The sequence below is a fragment of the Conger conger genome, chromosome 7 (assembly GCF_963514075.1).
Source record: "Conger conger chromosome 7, fConCon1.1, whole genome shotgun sequence".
In the NCBI taxonomy this organism is placed as follows: Eukaryota; Metazoa; Chordata; class Actinopteri; order Anguilliformes; family Congridae; genus Conger; species Conger conger.
Genome location: NC_083766.1, coordinates 39,133,150 through 39,151,782, shown reverse-complemented (window position 1 = coordinate 39,151,782; position 18,633 = coordinate 39,133,150). Strand labels below are relative to the sequence as shown.

At 38.9% G+C, this 18,633-nt stretch overlaps 1 protein-coding gene across 1 annotated transcript in view; it reads right to left on the bottom strand.

Moving 5' to 3' along the window:
- Positions 1-923: 923 nt before the first annotated feature.
- Positions 924-18,633, bottom strand: part of LOC133132799 (sialate:O-sulfotransferase 1-like) — a 54,142-nt gene continuing 36,432 nt past the window's right edge. Inside the window, exons 4-9 of the mRNA XM_061248536.1 lie at positions 13,336-13,520; positions 8,950-9,071; positions 6,961-7,132; positions 6,500-6,664; positions 6,038-6,238; positions 924-3,719 (exon numbers count right to left, since the gene is read on the bottom strand). Of these exons, the coding sequence (XP_061104520.1) occupies positions 3,367-3,719; positions 6,038-6,238; positions 6,500-6,664; positions 6,961-7,132; positions 8,950-9,071; positions 13,336-13,520 (1,198 nt within the window). The 3' untranslated portion in view covers positions 924-3,366. The remainder of the gene's footprint in view (positions 3,720-6,037; positions 6,239-6,499; positions 6,665-6,960; positions 7,133-8,949; positions 9,072-13,335; positions 13,521-18,633) is intronic.

The following is an 18,633-nucleotide window of genomic DNA, read 5'->3' as shown; positions in this document are numbered from 1 at the left end:
AAATGTACTGTCCAAATACTTGGGACTGCATGTACAGATATGAACTTAACAGGCAGCCAGCTGCAGCCTCACTGACACATCTCATTGCATACCAGTAACTGCTGCTGATCAGTCAGGTGACCACAAGTCTGCTTTTTAAGCTGCTCACAAAGTGTCTTCTTCTGATTTGTGAACTAATAATGGCGACTGAGGAGTGCCTTGGAGGAGAAATGCCTGTCTGCACCCTGGATCAATAGGGGAGGTTGAGGCAATGAGTGTTGATAAATAAACAATAACAATTGGTAAGAGAAAGGGGGTAAATCCATAAAAATGTGACCACAGTTAAACAGGTCTTCACAAATTTATAATTTATTTCAAAAATAAAGTAGCTTTTAAATTCAGCAAAGGAAGATTTAAAAAAAGGCAGATTAAGTTTGTTACAACTGCAACAAACTTAAATCCTAACAATAGCACACTGCCTATTATATTTAATTATTCTGTTTGCAATGCTTATCAATATTTGACGTATCTACATATACATATTCCTAGAGGGGATCATGTATATCATAACTGCCCAGAAAGGGACATCTGTGCATCCTCACCAAATACAATTTTCACTTAAACGCTGCTGTGATTGAGATGGATACACCAAGCTATTGTCTCCTCCCTAGCTGACTCTTCACTGTGTTGTTGGAACTAATGTACTGGTAATTTACAGTATTAAGGTGAAACACATCAGCTGTCAAATTTGGGACATTCCAAACATACCATAATGAAATGAACCTGGCCAGGATTTATTTGTCCTTAAATTCAAGGACAATTTAAAAAATTTAAACAAGGTATCAAATGAGCCTCGAACCACTGTGCTGCTGTCAGATATGCAGTAGAGTGATACTACAATTCAATTCAATTCAATACAATAGACCATGAGATTCATTACAAAATACAAAACAAGACTCTTTTATTTGACATTATGTTAATTTGTCTCAAACATTGAAATGGAGGACTACATAAAAAGTGCCTTAATTACTACATGGTGAAACCAAAATGTACAAAAATACCCTTTAATAAAAGCTATGAGTCTGCGTTCTGACCACATATGAATTGTTTGATTACAGACAAAACAAAATATAAAATCAGAAAAAGCAGAAAACGATAAGGTGACCCCACACTTCTGAACAGTAGTGTATATTCCTATAGAATAATAAAGAAAATCTTTCAGTAATCTGCAGTAATATTACTTCAAAGTATTTTGAATATGTATAGTTTTCCCAGATCTTACCATTAATATGATTTTAAGTAACCATATTGTTTTTGTTTGTGGTTTACCTAAAACTAGAAATACTATAAATATATTTCTTAAAAACCCTTATTTTGTTTATGAACCAATGGTATTTGAAGATTTGGAAGGGAGCTTTCAGTACTGTTGTAGCTTGTGTCTCTATAGAAATCTGATGGTCAGCTAGGTCCATGTAAAAATAATTATATTATTTCTGCACCACATATCTACCTTTTCATCTGCAATACATTTTCAATGTCAATACAGTGTCAAAAATATTACTCTTTTGTCTGAAAATAAATTTGCACCAAATTACTTCCATAAAAAATAAGTGGTTGTCAATGTCAGCCATTTTCAAGGGGGAAGCAAAGACAGGTAGGGAATGTGAGAAGTAACACCATTAATCAACAACAAAGTGTATGACAAACTATGTTTGTATTATACTGGCTTACAGTGCAGCAGTGACCCTTGGGGACTTACCCCATACATAAACTATGATCATAACACAAACAGCTACACAAACAAGAAACAAGGGGCTATATATTTAGACCTGGTTTGAAATGGTTGTCTGTGTCAATAATTTAACTGCGAAATGCAGGGCAGCCTATAGCCTAGTGGCTAAGGTGACTGGGACCTGGAAGGTTGGTGGTTCAAGCCCCAGTGCAGGACAATAAGGTCTGTGCAGCTGTTGAGCCCTTGAGCAAGGCCCTTAACTTCACATTGCTCCAGTAGGAATTGGCCCCTGCTTAGTCTAATCAACTATAAGTCACTTTGGGTAAAGCATCAGCTAAATAACTGAAATGTAATGAAATAAAATTTAGCTTTGATCTGAGTTAACCCACACAAAGAAAATGTTTATTTAAGAATGCTGACGTACTTCAGAAGTGACACACAAAGATATTTTCACCTACCCACATGTCATATGTGGATTGGACTATTCAAATAGATCTACCTAAGTCATAATAGCCTTGCTTTGGATATTCAGACATGAGAATCATATAAAGGCACTTTCTTTTTCACTGCTGTTTCTTTTTTGACCAGGTCATTTTTAGACAGCCAGATAAGAATATCTGAGACTTTCATGTGTTACACAGCAAGAATGTAAGAACATTGCACTTAAATGTAATTACAGAAATATGCAGCAAAAATAAAAGATACTGTACATTTTTGTAATATTTTCTTTATCAGCTCATTCAGCAATACTCAGTTGCTATAGTGTTGAAATGTGAGAAGTGAAGACAGGAATAGCCTCACAATTAAGGATCTCAGCCAGAAGTTTGGTCCAATAATCCCAAGTCCCAAGGGAATAATAAAATAACTGTACACACACACGGACACATGCACACACACACACACTCCTGAATTTCCGTGTGTGGGTGTAGTGGTGCATTGTCTATCTGAGCTCCACTGGCTTCTTTAAAAGGATCACTCAGGAAAGTACCATGGGCATGAGCGGAAGGACAAATAGACCTACAGGCTAATAGTACACAATGATGCAATGTCATACTCTATTAAATTCAAAGAAGCATTAAAGTCCATATGGACTTCACAGAGGGTAACTACAGTTCAGGCTTTCCACAATAATGATACAGCACTAGAATGCCTTTCCTTGCATTTTATTATTTCAGTATGCTGCACTTTGTTATTTTTAGCAGAGTGATCCAGATAGCTGCAATACTGTAAGTGAGAAAATAAATCTGCTTGACAGAGGGCACAATGTGATGAAGACATCTGTGGTGAAGTATTAGAAATCATCCTGCCAGCACTAGTTTCCACTAGCACAAACAGCACATGAAAGAAAATATTACATTTGATTGTGTCTCCCCATGTGACGGAAGGCATGTCATTGCCTCTATGCTTATAGACGAATGTCTCCTCTAATCTTCAATCATCTCAAGTTCCATATATGTACTGTAGCTCGACACCACTTAATGGCACATTTCTAAAAAGACGTTAGTTGACTGTATCGAGTCGACTAAACTTAAAAAAGACACAGTTGGCATCACAAATAGCGTTTCTCTGTCTGTGCTTTTTATAGGCAGGTACTTGCTCCACACTCCCACCCCTTCTTCCCCCTCTCTGGGGGTTTGGGGGCGGGGTACTCCTCATCATCTTGGCAGGTACTCCTGGGGCAGGCCTGTGTAATTTCTGTCCCTGAGGGCACTGTCCACTGTGTGGATGTAGCCGTCGATCAGAAGCTTCATTTCTGGGGTAAAGGGGTCAAAACCTTGCTTCTGAGTCGCAGAGCGCTTGAAATGGCCATCCTGGTTACTCTGAGCACACAGCAGCCTCTCATCTGTAATACTGATATTTAAGAAAGAGGCGATATGGCGCAGTTGGAGGAAGAGGGCCCCTTGTAGCTCCTCATAGTGCACCACCAGCACCTGCCGCCCAAACTTCAGCCAGTCCAGCACGTGGGATGCCCACCACGAGGCATAGCTGCTCACAAACTCTGGCCACTCTGTGTAGAAAGAAGCCATAAAAGCATATTAGACCAGAGAGACACCTGCGGAATTCATATACACTATTTAATGTATATATAGTGACAGACCTCCCTCTGCATTAGTGGCATATTGGCATAGGACTTCTGGTGGGGCTTGTCACACCTAGCAGCGACTATTATGAGCCTCAACCTTGCTTGTTTGACACTGTGATGAAACCCTTATATCACAATATCACAAACTCCTCACTTGCAAAATAGGGCTGCAAGAAAGTAGCCTACCCAGGGAGCGCAGTTGGTTAAAACAGACATTTCTGGCTCAGGAGGTAAGAGCAGTCGGAGGATTGCCGGTTCGATCCAGCCCTGCGTGTGTTAAAGTTTCAATAGTACAGCGCTTTAGATAAAGGCACTATGTAAATGCATAACCATTTACCATTTGAATACGCTTTATTACCCTGAAATATTAGGCTAGCACACAGAGTAAGAACGTAAATGAATCATCAAATTGTTGGGGTTTTTTTCTGCTAATTTAAGAGTTAATCTTACTTTCTGTGGTTACATTTACAAAAGCACTGCATGTCGCTCATCTAGCTAAAACATGAAAACGGGTAGCTTCAAAGGATTTGACCAAATTAGTCTAGCCTACCACATCCCGATGGGTGATCTTTGGGACCACTCAGGATTGAAATTTCATTTTTTATCCTTTTGTGCTTGGGTGATGCTAATATATTCTGAATGGTGGGGTCCCAACCTTTTGATCGCCAGCTTCTCTATAGAGGCTAACAGGTATTCAACCTCATTCTTGATGATATTTTCATAAGCCGTGATATTTATTAGCCTACATTTAAGCGATTACAAAATGCAGCCAATTAAAATAAGCATGGGTTTCTACATTTAAAAAGAAATCCAGCAATGACCTGCAATGGTTCACAACAACACTAGGAGGTGCAAGGAGACGCAGTCGTCCATGTCAGCCGTTTCTGTTTAATAGGCTAGTGATAGTTTTTAGCAAATTATTTCATGACTTAACAGAGCTAAGAACTACTAAAAAATGTAATCAGGACAATAAATTAGACAAAGGTAAGAAAACATTTACATTTTTTACATTCCTTATACCCCTTTCACACAGAAGCAACAATCCGGGATTTTTCCTGTGTTTGCTGTTGTTGTGAAAGGGTTTAATTTTAAATCAGTTGTGACATTATTTACTTCAAGAAAATTGTTCTGCAGTTCAAAGGCAGTCTATTAACTCTGCCAAAACTGGCATCTAAAAAGACAGTAAAAAAAGACCATGTTTTGTGCGATAACTGTCATTTCACAAATAATGATTTATTGCAGGCTACAGTGGTTAGAATGGGGCTTGGGAAAAGGGAAAACCTGGATCAAGGTCTGTTTACAATAAAGAACACAACACAACTTTTTAACAAATATATATTTACAGCCTACTGCTGAATTCAGTAAGCAATGATCATTTATTTGATTACTTTAACTGGCTGCATTCAAACTACATGACCAGTTTAATTGCGTGCTGGCTAGCTCCTATGACAAAACCATGCACACCTAAAACTCAGTATAGGCTAGCAATTACAAAACCGAGAATAAGGATTTCCACGTTCAGATATTTTTACATTCTACTCTCCCATTAGCATAACCTCCTGGTCCGTAATGAAAATGTGTTGTTCCCCCCATGCCTTCAAGTCAAACTCCGCCTATGCCTGGAACAAATACTTACGAGTAGGCTTGATAATGTATTGATAGAGGCTCGTGGATTTAATTGCACATTTTATTTCTCCCAGCATTTGGCAATAGGCTATACTTAAAATGCTCACAAATTAATTGGCATACAGTAGGCTAGACAAATCCCACTGCAGTCTATGCTTAATATTGACAGTTTACCATCCAAAACTGGGAATTTGGGAAATCATGCACTTCCGTATTCAGTGAGCTCATGGTACTCAGAATACTCCGTATTCAGTGAGCCCAAGACTACAAATAGCAGGTAGGCCATCTGTCAATCCAAGAATATCTACAGATAGCTAGCCAATTGATGCACAGATGTCCCCTCCAATTGAGATATACTGCAAACCTCCCTCCACGTACACCAGACACCAGTTTACTTTTTAAGATACTTAATCTTTAAACCACTTCCACCACATATTTTTCTTCTGCACATTTTTATCGTTCACCCACATGGTGACATTCAATACAATTTTTCAATCTGTAGTCTGATCTATTATTTGAACAATTTTGACTTCAGAATCTTTCACTTGCTGTCTACTACATTCTTGTAGTTATCCTTGCTATTTGCTCTGGACAAAAATATGTACTCTCCACATCACCATTGCTCTTCCAGTGCTGCTCTGCGGCGTGACCCAGGTGTCCAGCACACTTGCGATTGAACTCCGCCATGAGGCAGCGGTACGGGTTCCGAATTAGCAAGATGGCAGAGTCGTACATTTCGATCTCATGCCGCCCACTCTCGTGGGTCTTTACACAGATGGTCCGCCCACTCTTCCAGTAATCCTTCTCCCCCTTGAAGCCTATGAAAGAAGCAAATCAAAGTTACTTAATGTGAAGCAATTATGTCTTTTCTCATCAGGTTAGAGAAAATACAGTCTATAATGGGTCCACACTATGCAATTACATACTGATTTGCCAGATATATAATTCTGTATACTATATGCAGAGGACAGTAGACCATTTTAGAAACCATTACATTAGACTAATGTATAATGTATATAATTGCCAATTCTATAATTCCTAAATACGATAATGAAATACATGCCATACAATATTGTCACCTTTGTTGTAGAGGGTGCCATCAAAATAAAAGCTGCCCGTGTAGAAGCCAGTTGCCAGCTCAATAAGGTGACGCACCCAGGTGTTGCCTGCTCCGGGGAAACTGGTCAGAGCCACAAGTGTATTTGACTTCTCTGGCAGAAACTTCCTTTCTGTGCACCTGGAGTCTGAAATCAGCAATCAGCATGAATACAGGTCACGAGACAGCAGGTTCACCTCTGCACTATGAAAAAAATACACTAATCACGGTGCTGCCTGCTACGGCCTTTAGCATTATACATATTGAACTATTGCTACTCATTTTCCTGCCAAGAGGAATAAAATAAGAAAAAGGCCAGTTGGTAAGGGCAGACTCTTCTCTAGTAACCAAGTCAGTGAGTCTGCTAGAAGCAGTTCTCCAGTGTTAGGACAGGTCAAATGTCAGTTTATGTCTCTTGTCAACCCTGAACCCAAGACCTCTCACCTTGTACAGGTGTCTGGTAGACCTGGTAGTACTCCCGGTCAACTGAGGTTATGGGGCCAGTGGCGTTAGCATGTGCACAATATCGTTCCTCGGCTGGCTGGTGTAGGGTGAAGCGTGAGGATACGTAGCCACAGAAACAGTCTGGCCTCCTCAGCACTGCAAGTGGGAGCTCCTTCTCATGACACAGCAAACAAATGAAAGAGTCATGCTAAATAGTCAGTGTGGAAGTGTTAAAGCAATAAACCTGAAGTGAGAAACTGACTGTTGGACAATTTACAGAACTAGAATTGTAAGTTAAAATTCCAAGTAGAACCTAAACTCCCATTGTATGTCCCTGTAAATTTCTTCAATATAGTTCCTGCTGGCTATAATAATATGTAAAATGAAATATTATGAGTTTAGGATTTTTGCAAAGAAAATAGAATTGGAAAGGTATCGGTAATTTCATCTTCTCAAAAGTTTAAGCTGTATATCGGAATTGACAATGTGGTTATAATAGCAAGCAGTATACCCATTCGGTCTGGTTTCACTATCACTGTATTTTTAACTGTCTGCTATATAGAATTGTGAAGTAAATTATGATACAGAATTTGAGGTGTGCAGTTGTACCTGAAGCACAAGTTGGTGCCTGAAAAGAGGACTTGATTGTATGTAACTTTTAAAGGACTTTTTAGGGGCAGGTTCTCTCATCAACAAGGTGTTCTTTCCTGCAGAACTGATGCTCACTGGATGTTTTGTTTTTTGCACCATTCTCTACAAACTGAGACCAGGTGATCAACAGTTTCTGAGATATTAAAACCAGCCTGTCTGGCAACAACAATCATTCCACTGTCAAAGTCACTTAGATCACATTTCTTCCCCATTCTGACATTTGGTCTGAAAAACAGCTGAACCTCTTGAGCAAGTCTGCATGTATTTATGCATTTAGTTGCTGCCACATGATTTGCTGATAAAATATTTGCATTAGTGTACATGTCTATCTAATCTTATGTGCATATTATAAAGGTGGAATATGCTTTTAAAGATCTTAGTAGCACTGAAAAATGTATAAAAAAGCTTTTTACTTAACATGAACACAAACAATGCTGAAGTTCCTGGTTGCAAAATATGCAAGAATGAAAATGTTGTACTTCTCATTTTATTTTCACATAATTGAGGTCAATATGAACAAGTAATTTTTTCAAGTAAACTGCAAAATAAGGTCACTGGCCAAATTTCTTTGTATAAGTGTCTGGTTGCAAGACTATTTTCTGCATTTGCTCAAAACTGCATATGTGTAAGCAGTTTGATGGATTAATTATACCTTTGTGTGCTGTGACAGCAAGAATAGCACTTCCCTGCAAAAATAACACCCTGTCTAATCTTTTATACAGCAGGCAACATGAGATATTGCTTTATATGCTGCAAACATTTCAGTATAATAATTCCATTCAGTCTCACTGTAGATAAAAGCTTTGATTCTGTGAATTTAATTGAATTTGTTTTTATTTGCCTCAGTTTCTGGTTAAGCTAATGCACATACTGTATCAAATGCTCATTGTTGTACAAGTATCTCCTCTAGCAAAGCCTGAGCTATGCATTTAGCTGATGTATGCAGAGCAACAAATAATGGGAGTTCAATGACTATGCTGCACACTCAGTGCAAAACTGGTTCTCAAGATTTTATACAAAATCTATTGATTCACGGTCAAAGATAATTGAATTGAAACAGAAAGTTTTCCATTTGGAAGCTGTGAAAAATCAGGTCATCAGATTTACCAGGTTTCTTTGGTGACTATCTCCAATTAAAATGTAGCCTTATACTGTATATGTCCAAACACTAACCAGCAAAGTTTTTAGATTGACAATGGGAATAATATGTATCTGTGATATGGCTCACCACAAACCCTTAAAAATTCACTGGTTCTTACCAACAGTAAGGGAACCTCTGTGACAGACTACAATTGGTGGTTAAAAATTAGGTTGATGTGTAGGAGAGAGGGTCACCACCTTGATTGTGCAGGTCTCGATGCAGGACTGCAATGTTAGATTGGGCTGGATTGAGTGGACCAGGAAGGCAGCTGTAATGTTCTTTGGCCTTTCAAAGCAACCACGGTACCGCACATTACGATCTGAAACCAGGAGAGAAACTATTCACTCAATTTGGATATGAATCGCACAGCAGACAGTGTGTGTGTGTGTATGGGTGTGCGTGTGCATATACACTTACTGAGCACTTTATTAGGTACACCTACACCTTATGCAATTATCTAATCAGCCAATTGTGTGGCAGCAGTGCAATGCATAAAATATCATGCAGGTATAGGTCAGGAGCTTCAGTTAATGTTCATATCAACGTTCAATATGGGGAAAAAATGTGAGCTAAGTGACTTTGACTGTGGAAAGATGGTTGGTGCCAGACAGGGTGGTTTGAGTATCTCAGAAACTGCTGATCTCCTGGGATTGTCACGCACAACAGTCTCTAGGCAAAAAACAAAAAATACACCTTGTTAATGAGAGGTCTGAGGCAAATGGCCAGACAGGTCAAAGCTGACAGGAAGGTGACAGTAACGCAAATAACCACACATTGCAACAGTGGTATGCAGAAGCATTTGTGAACACACAATGCATCAAACCTCTAAGTGGACAGGCTACAGCAGCAGAAGACTTAATAAGTCAAAAAATAAGTTGAATAAATACATAATAAAGTGCTCACTGAGTGTATTTGTGTGTGTAGCAGGGGCAGATCTACAGGGTGGCATTTTCGAGTCACTGCGCTCATTTATTGAAACCAAAAAGAAAGAAGTTAAACATAAGCATGGGAAATTAAACTCAGGCAATCTGCATGCTCCTGAATCTGAAATGCAGCACACAACGGGCCTCATTTATCAAACGTGAGCTGAACGAAATTCACCGTAAATCACCGGAAATGCATTTCCACATATAATGTGGGTTTTATCAAAGTTTTTAGATGTCGTAGGAGTTTTTTCGTAGGAGCCGAACAAACTTCACGAGTGGTCTCAGCTGTGCGTATTGTGCGTGGAAATGAAAGAACACGGTTTTAAACGGGTGTTTTGTTATTTCATTTTTCTATTAATTAATATTTTATTAATATATAATATATAGTCATTATTTTATTTAGAGTGGCTAAATTATTTGAATATGCTGATTGGATATTAAAATTATTCATATGATATAAAAATGCAACAGGACAGAACATTAAAATGGGAGATGTTTCATTCCGGTAATCCTGATTAATTCATGCATAATTAAAGTGAATATAAATTACATAAAACATGTATGGGGCATGGCGTAGCCTACTATGCCTATGAAACAACAAACTATAACAGCGAGTTCAAGTTCAAGTTACACCTGCAAACATCATGGTAGGCTATAGAAGTGGAATGACATGTGGCTGATTTGTTTAGTTCAGTTTTTTGCCTCACGTTTAAGCATGGCCACGTAATCACTTGGTTTGAGGCTTGTGATACCTCCTTCTCGCTCTCTGCAAGGACAGGGAAAATGTAGCTATTGGCTATTGCTGGAAGGCAGCATCTTGTCGAAATAGTAAATTAATCACGACGGGTCTATGAAACTAGCTGGCTAAGTAACATAAATACAGGTACATTTCATAAAAATACATTAAAGAAAAGTTGCTAGCGAGTAATATGTACACATAATTCTATGGTTGCCGGTGCTGAAACGGCTGCCAGACATCACTGTGGGAAGGAAAGTGTGAAACCAATTTATTTTTACCTGTTGCATAGTGTGTGTTACTTGAAAAATAATTTACAACAGCTAGGCTATATTGCCAGTCTTCCACAGCTCTGACAATTCACTGCTTACACTACGGAAATAAAATACACCGATCAGCCAACCTGCTTAAACAAGTTTCATGATTAGTATACACTTCTCTATAAACACTTAATATTTCATTAAATTTACATTTACATTTTAGTCATTTGGCAGAAGCTTTTAATCCAAAGCGACAAACATATAGTCATCATAAGTGCTAGAACAACACTATAATGACAACTAAACTTAATAAACAGCACAAACAAATCATACTTAACTAGTCCAGGAGAAAATGCTACCAACCCACTGCAGAAGAGTAATGCACACAATGATATACATACTTATATAAGCAGATAATCATAAGTGAATTGCATTAAAAGGTTTAATTTTTAAATGACAATGGAAGTCTTGTAAACTTATTATGAGGGGGCTGTGCGTGCACTGAATTGTTATTTAGATATCTTGGTACGTACTGGTGTTTCACGATAACGTATATGCTCCAGGACCTGTAGAATTTTTCATATTTAACAAGAAATAAAGACCACCCACCATATTGTAAAATGCAAGGCATCTAATCCTACATCAGTTTCACCCTTCTTCCCTCCGTTGGAATTACATGGTACTGCATGTGGTGAAACTTATGTCGGAATAGATTCCATGCAATTTTAAATATGGCAGGTCTTAATTTTTTTAATAAAGGGTGTTATTTTTAAATATGAAAAATGATATAGGTCCTGGAGCACTTGGTAAGATAGACGTGATCATGAACACCAGTACGTACCAAGATATTTAAATAACAAAAACATGCACTATTAAGTGTTTATAGACAAGTTTATACAGTTTAAAGAATTTAGAAAGAAAAATGGTTTAAGCAGGTGGTTTTAATGTTATGGCTGATCAGTGTATGTTTTAGACTTCCATTAACAGAACTTCAATCTCTGCTTCAGAGAAGCTTTTTTTCCTTTTTCGACTATCTCTTTAAAAAGCCGAAATTCCATATACGGTGTTTTAGGGGTGTCCATTTATGCTCATCACAAATTTTGTGCACGCGCCTTTGATTTACATTTACTTGGTATTTATCAACATATACACGTGGAAATTTAAAAAAGCTGCGTCTATCATGAATCTGGCAGAAGTTGTTAGTTCTTTTCAGATCACACATACATTTGCACATGGATTTCCAAAAATATTGATAAATGAGGCCCAATGTGTACTGCAATACAAAACAGGACACAAAATCTAACTGGCTAGTTCATAGCCCAATCCTAGCTAAGTTAGATAAACACAAGGAAGATGATTATGATCTATGCTCATCAAGCTACACACAACAACTGGCTATAGTTAACCAGACACCGGTACAATAATACAAAACAAGCACTTTTGACAGCACTTGACAGCACCATTTTCACTGTACTACAAGGTCAAATGAACACTGTATGGTTTTAAAGTACTTATATTTACTACATGTCATCTCTACATCATGACAGAAGAAGTGAATACAGAATTTAGCTAGATATTGTACCCCTACAATGTATGGCATGTAGGCCTATTTTCAAGTTATTTTCAAGTTCAAGTTATTTTCAAACAAAGTTTATCAGAACAAATATAATGAACTGTGCAACATAAATGTCCAGTGAATTGCATTATTCCTTTTTACAGAGCCATCCATGCTGAAGTTGTTTTCTCAGTGTTCAAGAGGCTGTATGGATGGTGCACACAGATGTTAAAAGGAAGGAAGAAGGATCTGTACGAGATGATGATGTACGGTATTTGATGTACAGTGCAATGGACTACTATAAAATGTATAAAGGTAACGCATGATATCATATTCAAGCATTATGATGTTTGTGCTGTGTGTCATTTATTGAGGCTGATCTATCCTTCAAAAGTGAACAGAACTGATATTTTTGTTGGGTGTTAACCCCCCCCCCCACGGCAAGACTCCCTGCCACCACTTAGCCGCCCCATGTCAAATTTTCTAGATCCATCACTGGTGTGTACGGAATTATATTCCTCTTTCACTGTGTGTGATATGACTGCTCTCCAGAGCCCCAGAAATAGGTTTCTAAACCCCAGAGTTGGTTACACTGCATGCATTATTGGGCACAGCACCTTAATAATACACTACCTTAACAAAAGCAAAGCAAGAAATGTGATGGCATGAAAGCTGTGCCCAGAAAGCTTAGATCTGCATATGAGAAATACTATAAATATCTGGATCTTTAATAAAGCTGAAAAGTATTCTCAAAGTGACAGTTGTTTGCAGGAAGCCTGTCTTCAGCAAGGGAATGACACTATGCGTGTGTACTTCCAGCCAGTACCCTGTATACTGACAGTATGCTGTCTTGTTTATCTGAATCATGCTGTTCTGAATCCATCTCTTGAAATCCCCGGGGTTTGATTTATGCTATGAGCTGGTTCAGTAGCACTGCTGGAGTAGGGGCTCAAATAAACGCCGCTCTCTGCCATCACCCACATTGGATAAAATCGTACTGGCCTGTGTTCATGCAGCTGGGGGCCCAAGCTGGCTAGCTGCCATTGTTTGTGTTCAAACTGTGTTTGGCTGTGTTCTACAGCTCTCCCTCTGCCTTGGGCACTCACATCTCCTCTGGCCCGGGAGAAGCTCCTCCACCTTGTAGATGGATAGGCGGCCCACGCCCCCACAGGGGGAGCCCTTCTCTCCCTTACAGTCCAGATTGCAGTCCTCCTCGCGTGTTCGGGAGGTGCTAATGCGGTTGCCACAGTAACACTCAGCTCCGTACTCCAACCCTGCAAACCGGTACCCACTGGAGGGAGGGAGGGAGGGAGGGAGAGAGAGAGAGAGAGAGAGAGAGAGACAGAGAATCAACACATTAGAGTTCTAACACACCTTTATTATAACACTACATATAACAAGAAAGGAGAGAAAGGGGAGAGAGACAGAGAATCAACACATTAGAGTTCTAACACACCTTTATTATAACACTACATATAACACAAGGAAGGAGAGAAAGGGGAGAGAAAGAGAAAATGGCACAAGGCACAGAAAACCATCAACCCCCACACAAGACAAGGAATAAGAGAAAGAGGAGAAAGACAGAGAGACAAAACAGCACAAGGCACAGAAAACAATCAACCCCCACAAAACAAGGAAAGGGAGATAGCGAGAGAGATAATCAACACATTAAATTGCAATCAGTGGCCTCTCATTTCTTGCACATTCACCCTAAGGTAGTATATAAATCCAGAGACTGTCCCTAGAGCCCAACAGTGAGTGGAGAGAGGCCCTGTTTCAGTGTTCCACATGCAGTATAGAACACATGCTGATACATCAGCGCTTTTTATAGGGGGCCCTGATTAATGCTACCACTGTGCCCAGGCTTTTCTAATACAAAATCAGGAAAGTCAAATCCAAACATTAATCTGTTGCCTTTAGCAACATGGCACCGCAAGTGGTCATGCCGAAAGGCCTGGATGTACCATCCCCCAGTGCTCCCCCCCTCTCCCGTTCACTGCCCGAGCAGGTTAAGTTCTGCCCATGGCCATCTGCCTGATCTCACCTGGCATCACTGCATCAATAAACAGCCTTGTTACCATGGCTAGTTGCCACATATTGTTCTGAATCACCAGACTTGGCTCACCCCACTAGCTCATAGAAGGTCACTTGCTGTCCTTTTCTCAGCAGCACAGCACTCTGGGTGAGTAGTCTATTTCAGCTGCCTTCTGTTCCAGTGGCCTTACCATGACACAGGTGTCATCCCCCAGCTAGAGGTCTGCATTGGGGCAGGATTCCCGTGGGTCCTGTGGGACTTGCAGTAACTTGTGCAGTAGCGGAAGATATTTGGCCTACTGTGGGCAGGAGTGGGCGTTCAGTAAAAAAGTTGTTGGTCCCATGGTCCCAAAATGATTTTATAAAATAGCGTAGGTAACGGTTAAATGATATTCGTTCCTGGTTTCTCCAGAATGATGCACTCAAATTCAGTCTATTTTTCAGCCAATGAATAAAAGGCATGCACATCTCAGGCTGATATTTATTTATCAATCGGCAACAAGCATGGCAGATTCAATGTCAGCAATATGGACTGAAGATTACAGAAAAACCTCATACATCTTGGCAACCATTCATTATACTAATGATGAATATAGTCTGGCATCGTGGATGATGGTTGCTGAACCCTTTGAGCACAATACACCCAAAATGGGAGAGAATATACAGTCTCTACAAATTGGCTGCCTTCGGCATTGAAACGCTACTGTTGGGGAAGGCTGTGTTTGTCACTGATTGTGGAGCACTGTGACTAAATTGCAATGCCCACATTTGAAAGATTATCCTGTCTTCTGCATTTTCCCCTGTAGTTTTAGGAGCTCGGCAGCCTTTGGTGAGTTCACTAACTGATGTTAAGAAACTGGGAACCTACTTCGAACACTGGTCTGCAGAGAGAATTCACCAAGTCATTGAAACAGTCCACCAAGACCAGGTGGAACTCGAATTATGACATGCTGGAATTAGTTCTGCAACAACACAACAAAATTACAGCACTTTTGCTGGCAAACAATCAATGCGACAAAATGTGTGCGTGGAATAGACAGAAATACACTTAAGTGTCTGGTAATGTTTTGCAAACCTTTCAAGGACTCAACAAATGATGGGAACACTTCCCCAATTGGTGCACTTGCTCTGCCCTGGTCTGTGCGATTAATGGAGCACTTTATTGGAACCAATGCTGTCAGAAATCACATCGTCTTTATATGCTTTACCGAATTGCCACTTTTCTGCCACCAAAGCTGAGGTTACAGAAGATTCTTGACATTGACGCCAGGAATTAGGTAATGGCAGCTGCCATTAATGTTTGGGGTCATGCAATTCAACACCAGCCTCTCCGATGAGCCTTCCAAACCTCAGATCACTTTCAGATAGTTCCCTCACTGGGGAGACCAGGGCAGATCCCTGTTGACAGTGGATATGAAAATAATGGGGTTCATAGGCTACTAACTCTGCTCATCAACTGGCAACGCACTACAGTGGTGGCACGCTCACTGCGGTGAATCGCACTGGCGAGTCTTGACTGGCATGTTAATACAAACAAAAGTAACCTGTTTCACTGCCTGGCCCCTCTGTTTAAACTTTTTATTTTTGTTGCTTTTACAGTTTTAACAGTTTAATCAGCCACGTTAAAAATTAAAATTGGATAACAGCTTACTATGAATGTTTAAATTAGTGGCAAAAGAGCCATAAGTAGCATAAGAATATAATGCTATTTTTTCTTCAAACGTCCTCAGTTAACAGTGTATATTTTAAAACATGTAGGCTAGGCTTGAGGACCGTTTTCATATAGACAAGTATATAGTCAGTTTGTAGCCTAGATCAGACAGCATGTAGCTGACAATAGCATGTTAAGTCACACATAAGGCATCATCCACTAAATCTTACTGGGACAGTAGTGTATCGGAAACTGTGACTCACGAGCCATATGTGGCTCTTAGTTGTGACTCTTACTTAAGTTTTACTTAACAAAAAAATTAAATAAAAATTATTCAACACATTTCATTTATGACATTGTCAGCAGTATTTTTCATTTCCCAATTCCCTATGGATCCAGTCAGCAATGCATCATAGGCATGCAGGCAGAGCCTTGCATGGGGAAAACAAACCTGTGTCTGTCATTGTTCTGAATAGGGGCCTAACATACATAATTGCTATTTTAGTATTTTAATGAATAATAATGTCAGCAAATTAAATTCAATCGTTGTTTCCTAAAGATCAGAGGAATTTTGCCAAAATAAACCAAACAGGTCACAAGTACTGTAATTATGTGGGTACAGAGTGGATAAATTATTCAACTCAGTGTCTTTACAGTTGATAAGTTATCATTCCCTGACATCTTCTATTTTATTGAGTATCCTGAGAAGGAACCACATCAACTACATGATGTTCCTTAACCACAAAAAGTAGACTAACTAGCTGGACTAACAAACTAGATTTTCTTGCAATTAAAATAAAAGCATAAATCTGGCTTTTTTTGTTTGTTTGTTGTGCAATAAGCCACACAGCAGCTAGTAATTTAGAAAATCCTTATCATTTTAATATATGACTAGATTTTGTCCTAATTTAAAGACTGACCACTTCATTGACTCCCTATGGAAACTCTCCTCCACACAGGTTGGACCTGAAGGACTGAAAGTTTTTGTGGGGATGTCCTCTCATGCCAACATAATGCAAGGCTGACTGTTGCTGTTATGGATTTTGCTAAAAAGTCTTTTACCTCCTGCTATGTACTTTCTGACGATTATCAATGGGCTTTTGCAGTTTTTTTTATGATCAGCACTTGGAGGTAATTGAATTACAGAGAGAAAGCGATTAGTAATTATAGTGCACAGTGTCTGAATTATTATTACAGAGATTGCACTATACACCATGCTTTTCAGTGCTTAACCCTCTGAACTTCGACCATCTCAAATCGACGTCTCAAATTATTGTTGCGTTCATATTTATACAAAAAGCTGTGACCTAATAAAACTGCAAAACGGCAATGCCAGATTGTTAAAAAGACTTCAGCGAGAACAGCAGTTTAGATGCTTATCAGCCTCTTATTTGCAAAGCAGGGCAATACAACTCCAGCCTCCCCCTTACCACGCTCACAGTTTACAACCCTAACCTTGCCAATAAAACAATAAAAGGCTTATTCTAGTAATCCTTGATGCCATTTCTCTACATCAAAAAATCTTGGTTCCAATATAAGAACAAAAATATACAATTTGGAAATTTCATGAATAAACACTTCTTTTTTTTTTTGTCTTAGCTTATTACATGTCCGGCCACTATATTTCTGGTTTGATAGAAATATAAGTTTGTTTTGCAAATTGTTCGATACAGAAATATTTATGTTTATTTCGTAATCCGTTCGGCCATTTTCGAGAACTATATATTTGCTGGGACTATACCTAAGCAAATGCTGTCTTGAATTACTACTTATTGTTGCGTAAATGCATTGCTAGGTCATTTCAGTACTGTACTAATATAAAACATAAGCTTCTTGTATGGGATTTCCTACCCTTTCAAAAAAGGTATAATGTATCTTGCTATATATAAACCTGTATTGTACTGGGTAAAAGGGTTAAGATTTACCTAATTTTGAAACAAAGTTCCATTTTAAATGTGATGCAGGTAGGTTGAGTTTTTTGGAGAGCTTTTTGGAAACTTTGGGCATAAAAACAAACTTTCAAATGAATAAAACACATGCTGGTTAATTTTCTTTACATTTTGTATCTGTTTTAAGAGAAAAATAAGCTTTTGTGATCATTCATGTGTCTGGACAAAAAGATATGCAGATGTTTTGTATTTGGAGATTTGGGGACACTCGAGGATATCTGGGTGCAGTTTTGGAAAAACAAATTTGGAATTTTAATGCCTGTTCATATCTATACCAAATTTCTGTTGATATCAAGTTTGTGCACAAATATAAAGTATTTATGGCTTGGTCCTTGACATACAAATTGAGATATTTTGTGCTAAACTATAAAAACACAAGGCGTTTTGTAAATGTTTTGTATTTTAGTGTACACTGTATGTACATGCTCTGACAAACTTGTTCTGTCTCAAATTCCTGAATGGTACAAGCCTCTTCTTTAAGTGAAATCTTCAACCATGTTGAAGATATTGACATTTGTGCAGGACTAGTACAACAAAGTGCCCTCGAGGGGGGCAAAGTGGAATGGGTCAATAACATATTAATAGTAGCCTTATTATTAAAATGCATAATGGTTTTATGGAGGAAAGGGATGTTTTAGTAATGTGGCTAATGGAAAAAAAATGTAATCAATGTTGCCCTTGAGCTGGGCAAGGCTGAGTACCACTACAGGATAGAAACGGACACAGGTCACAGCTTCGGCACAGACTGGATTTCCGACTGAGTGCTGTAA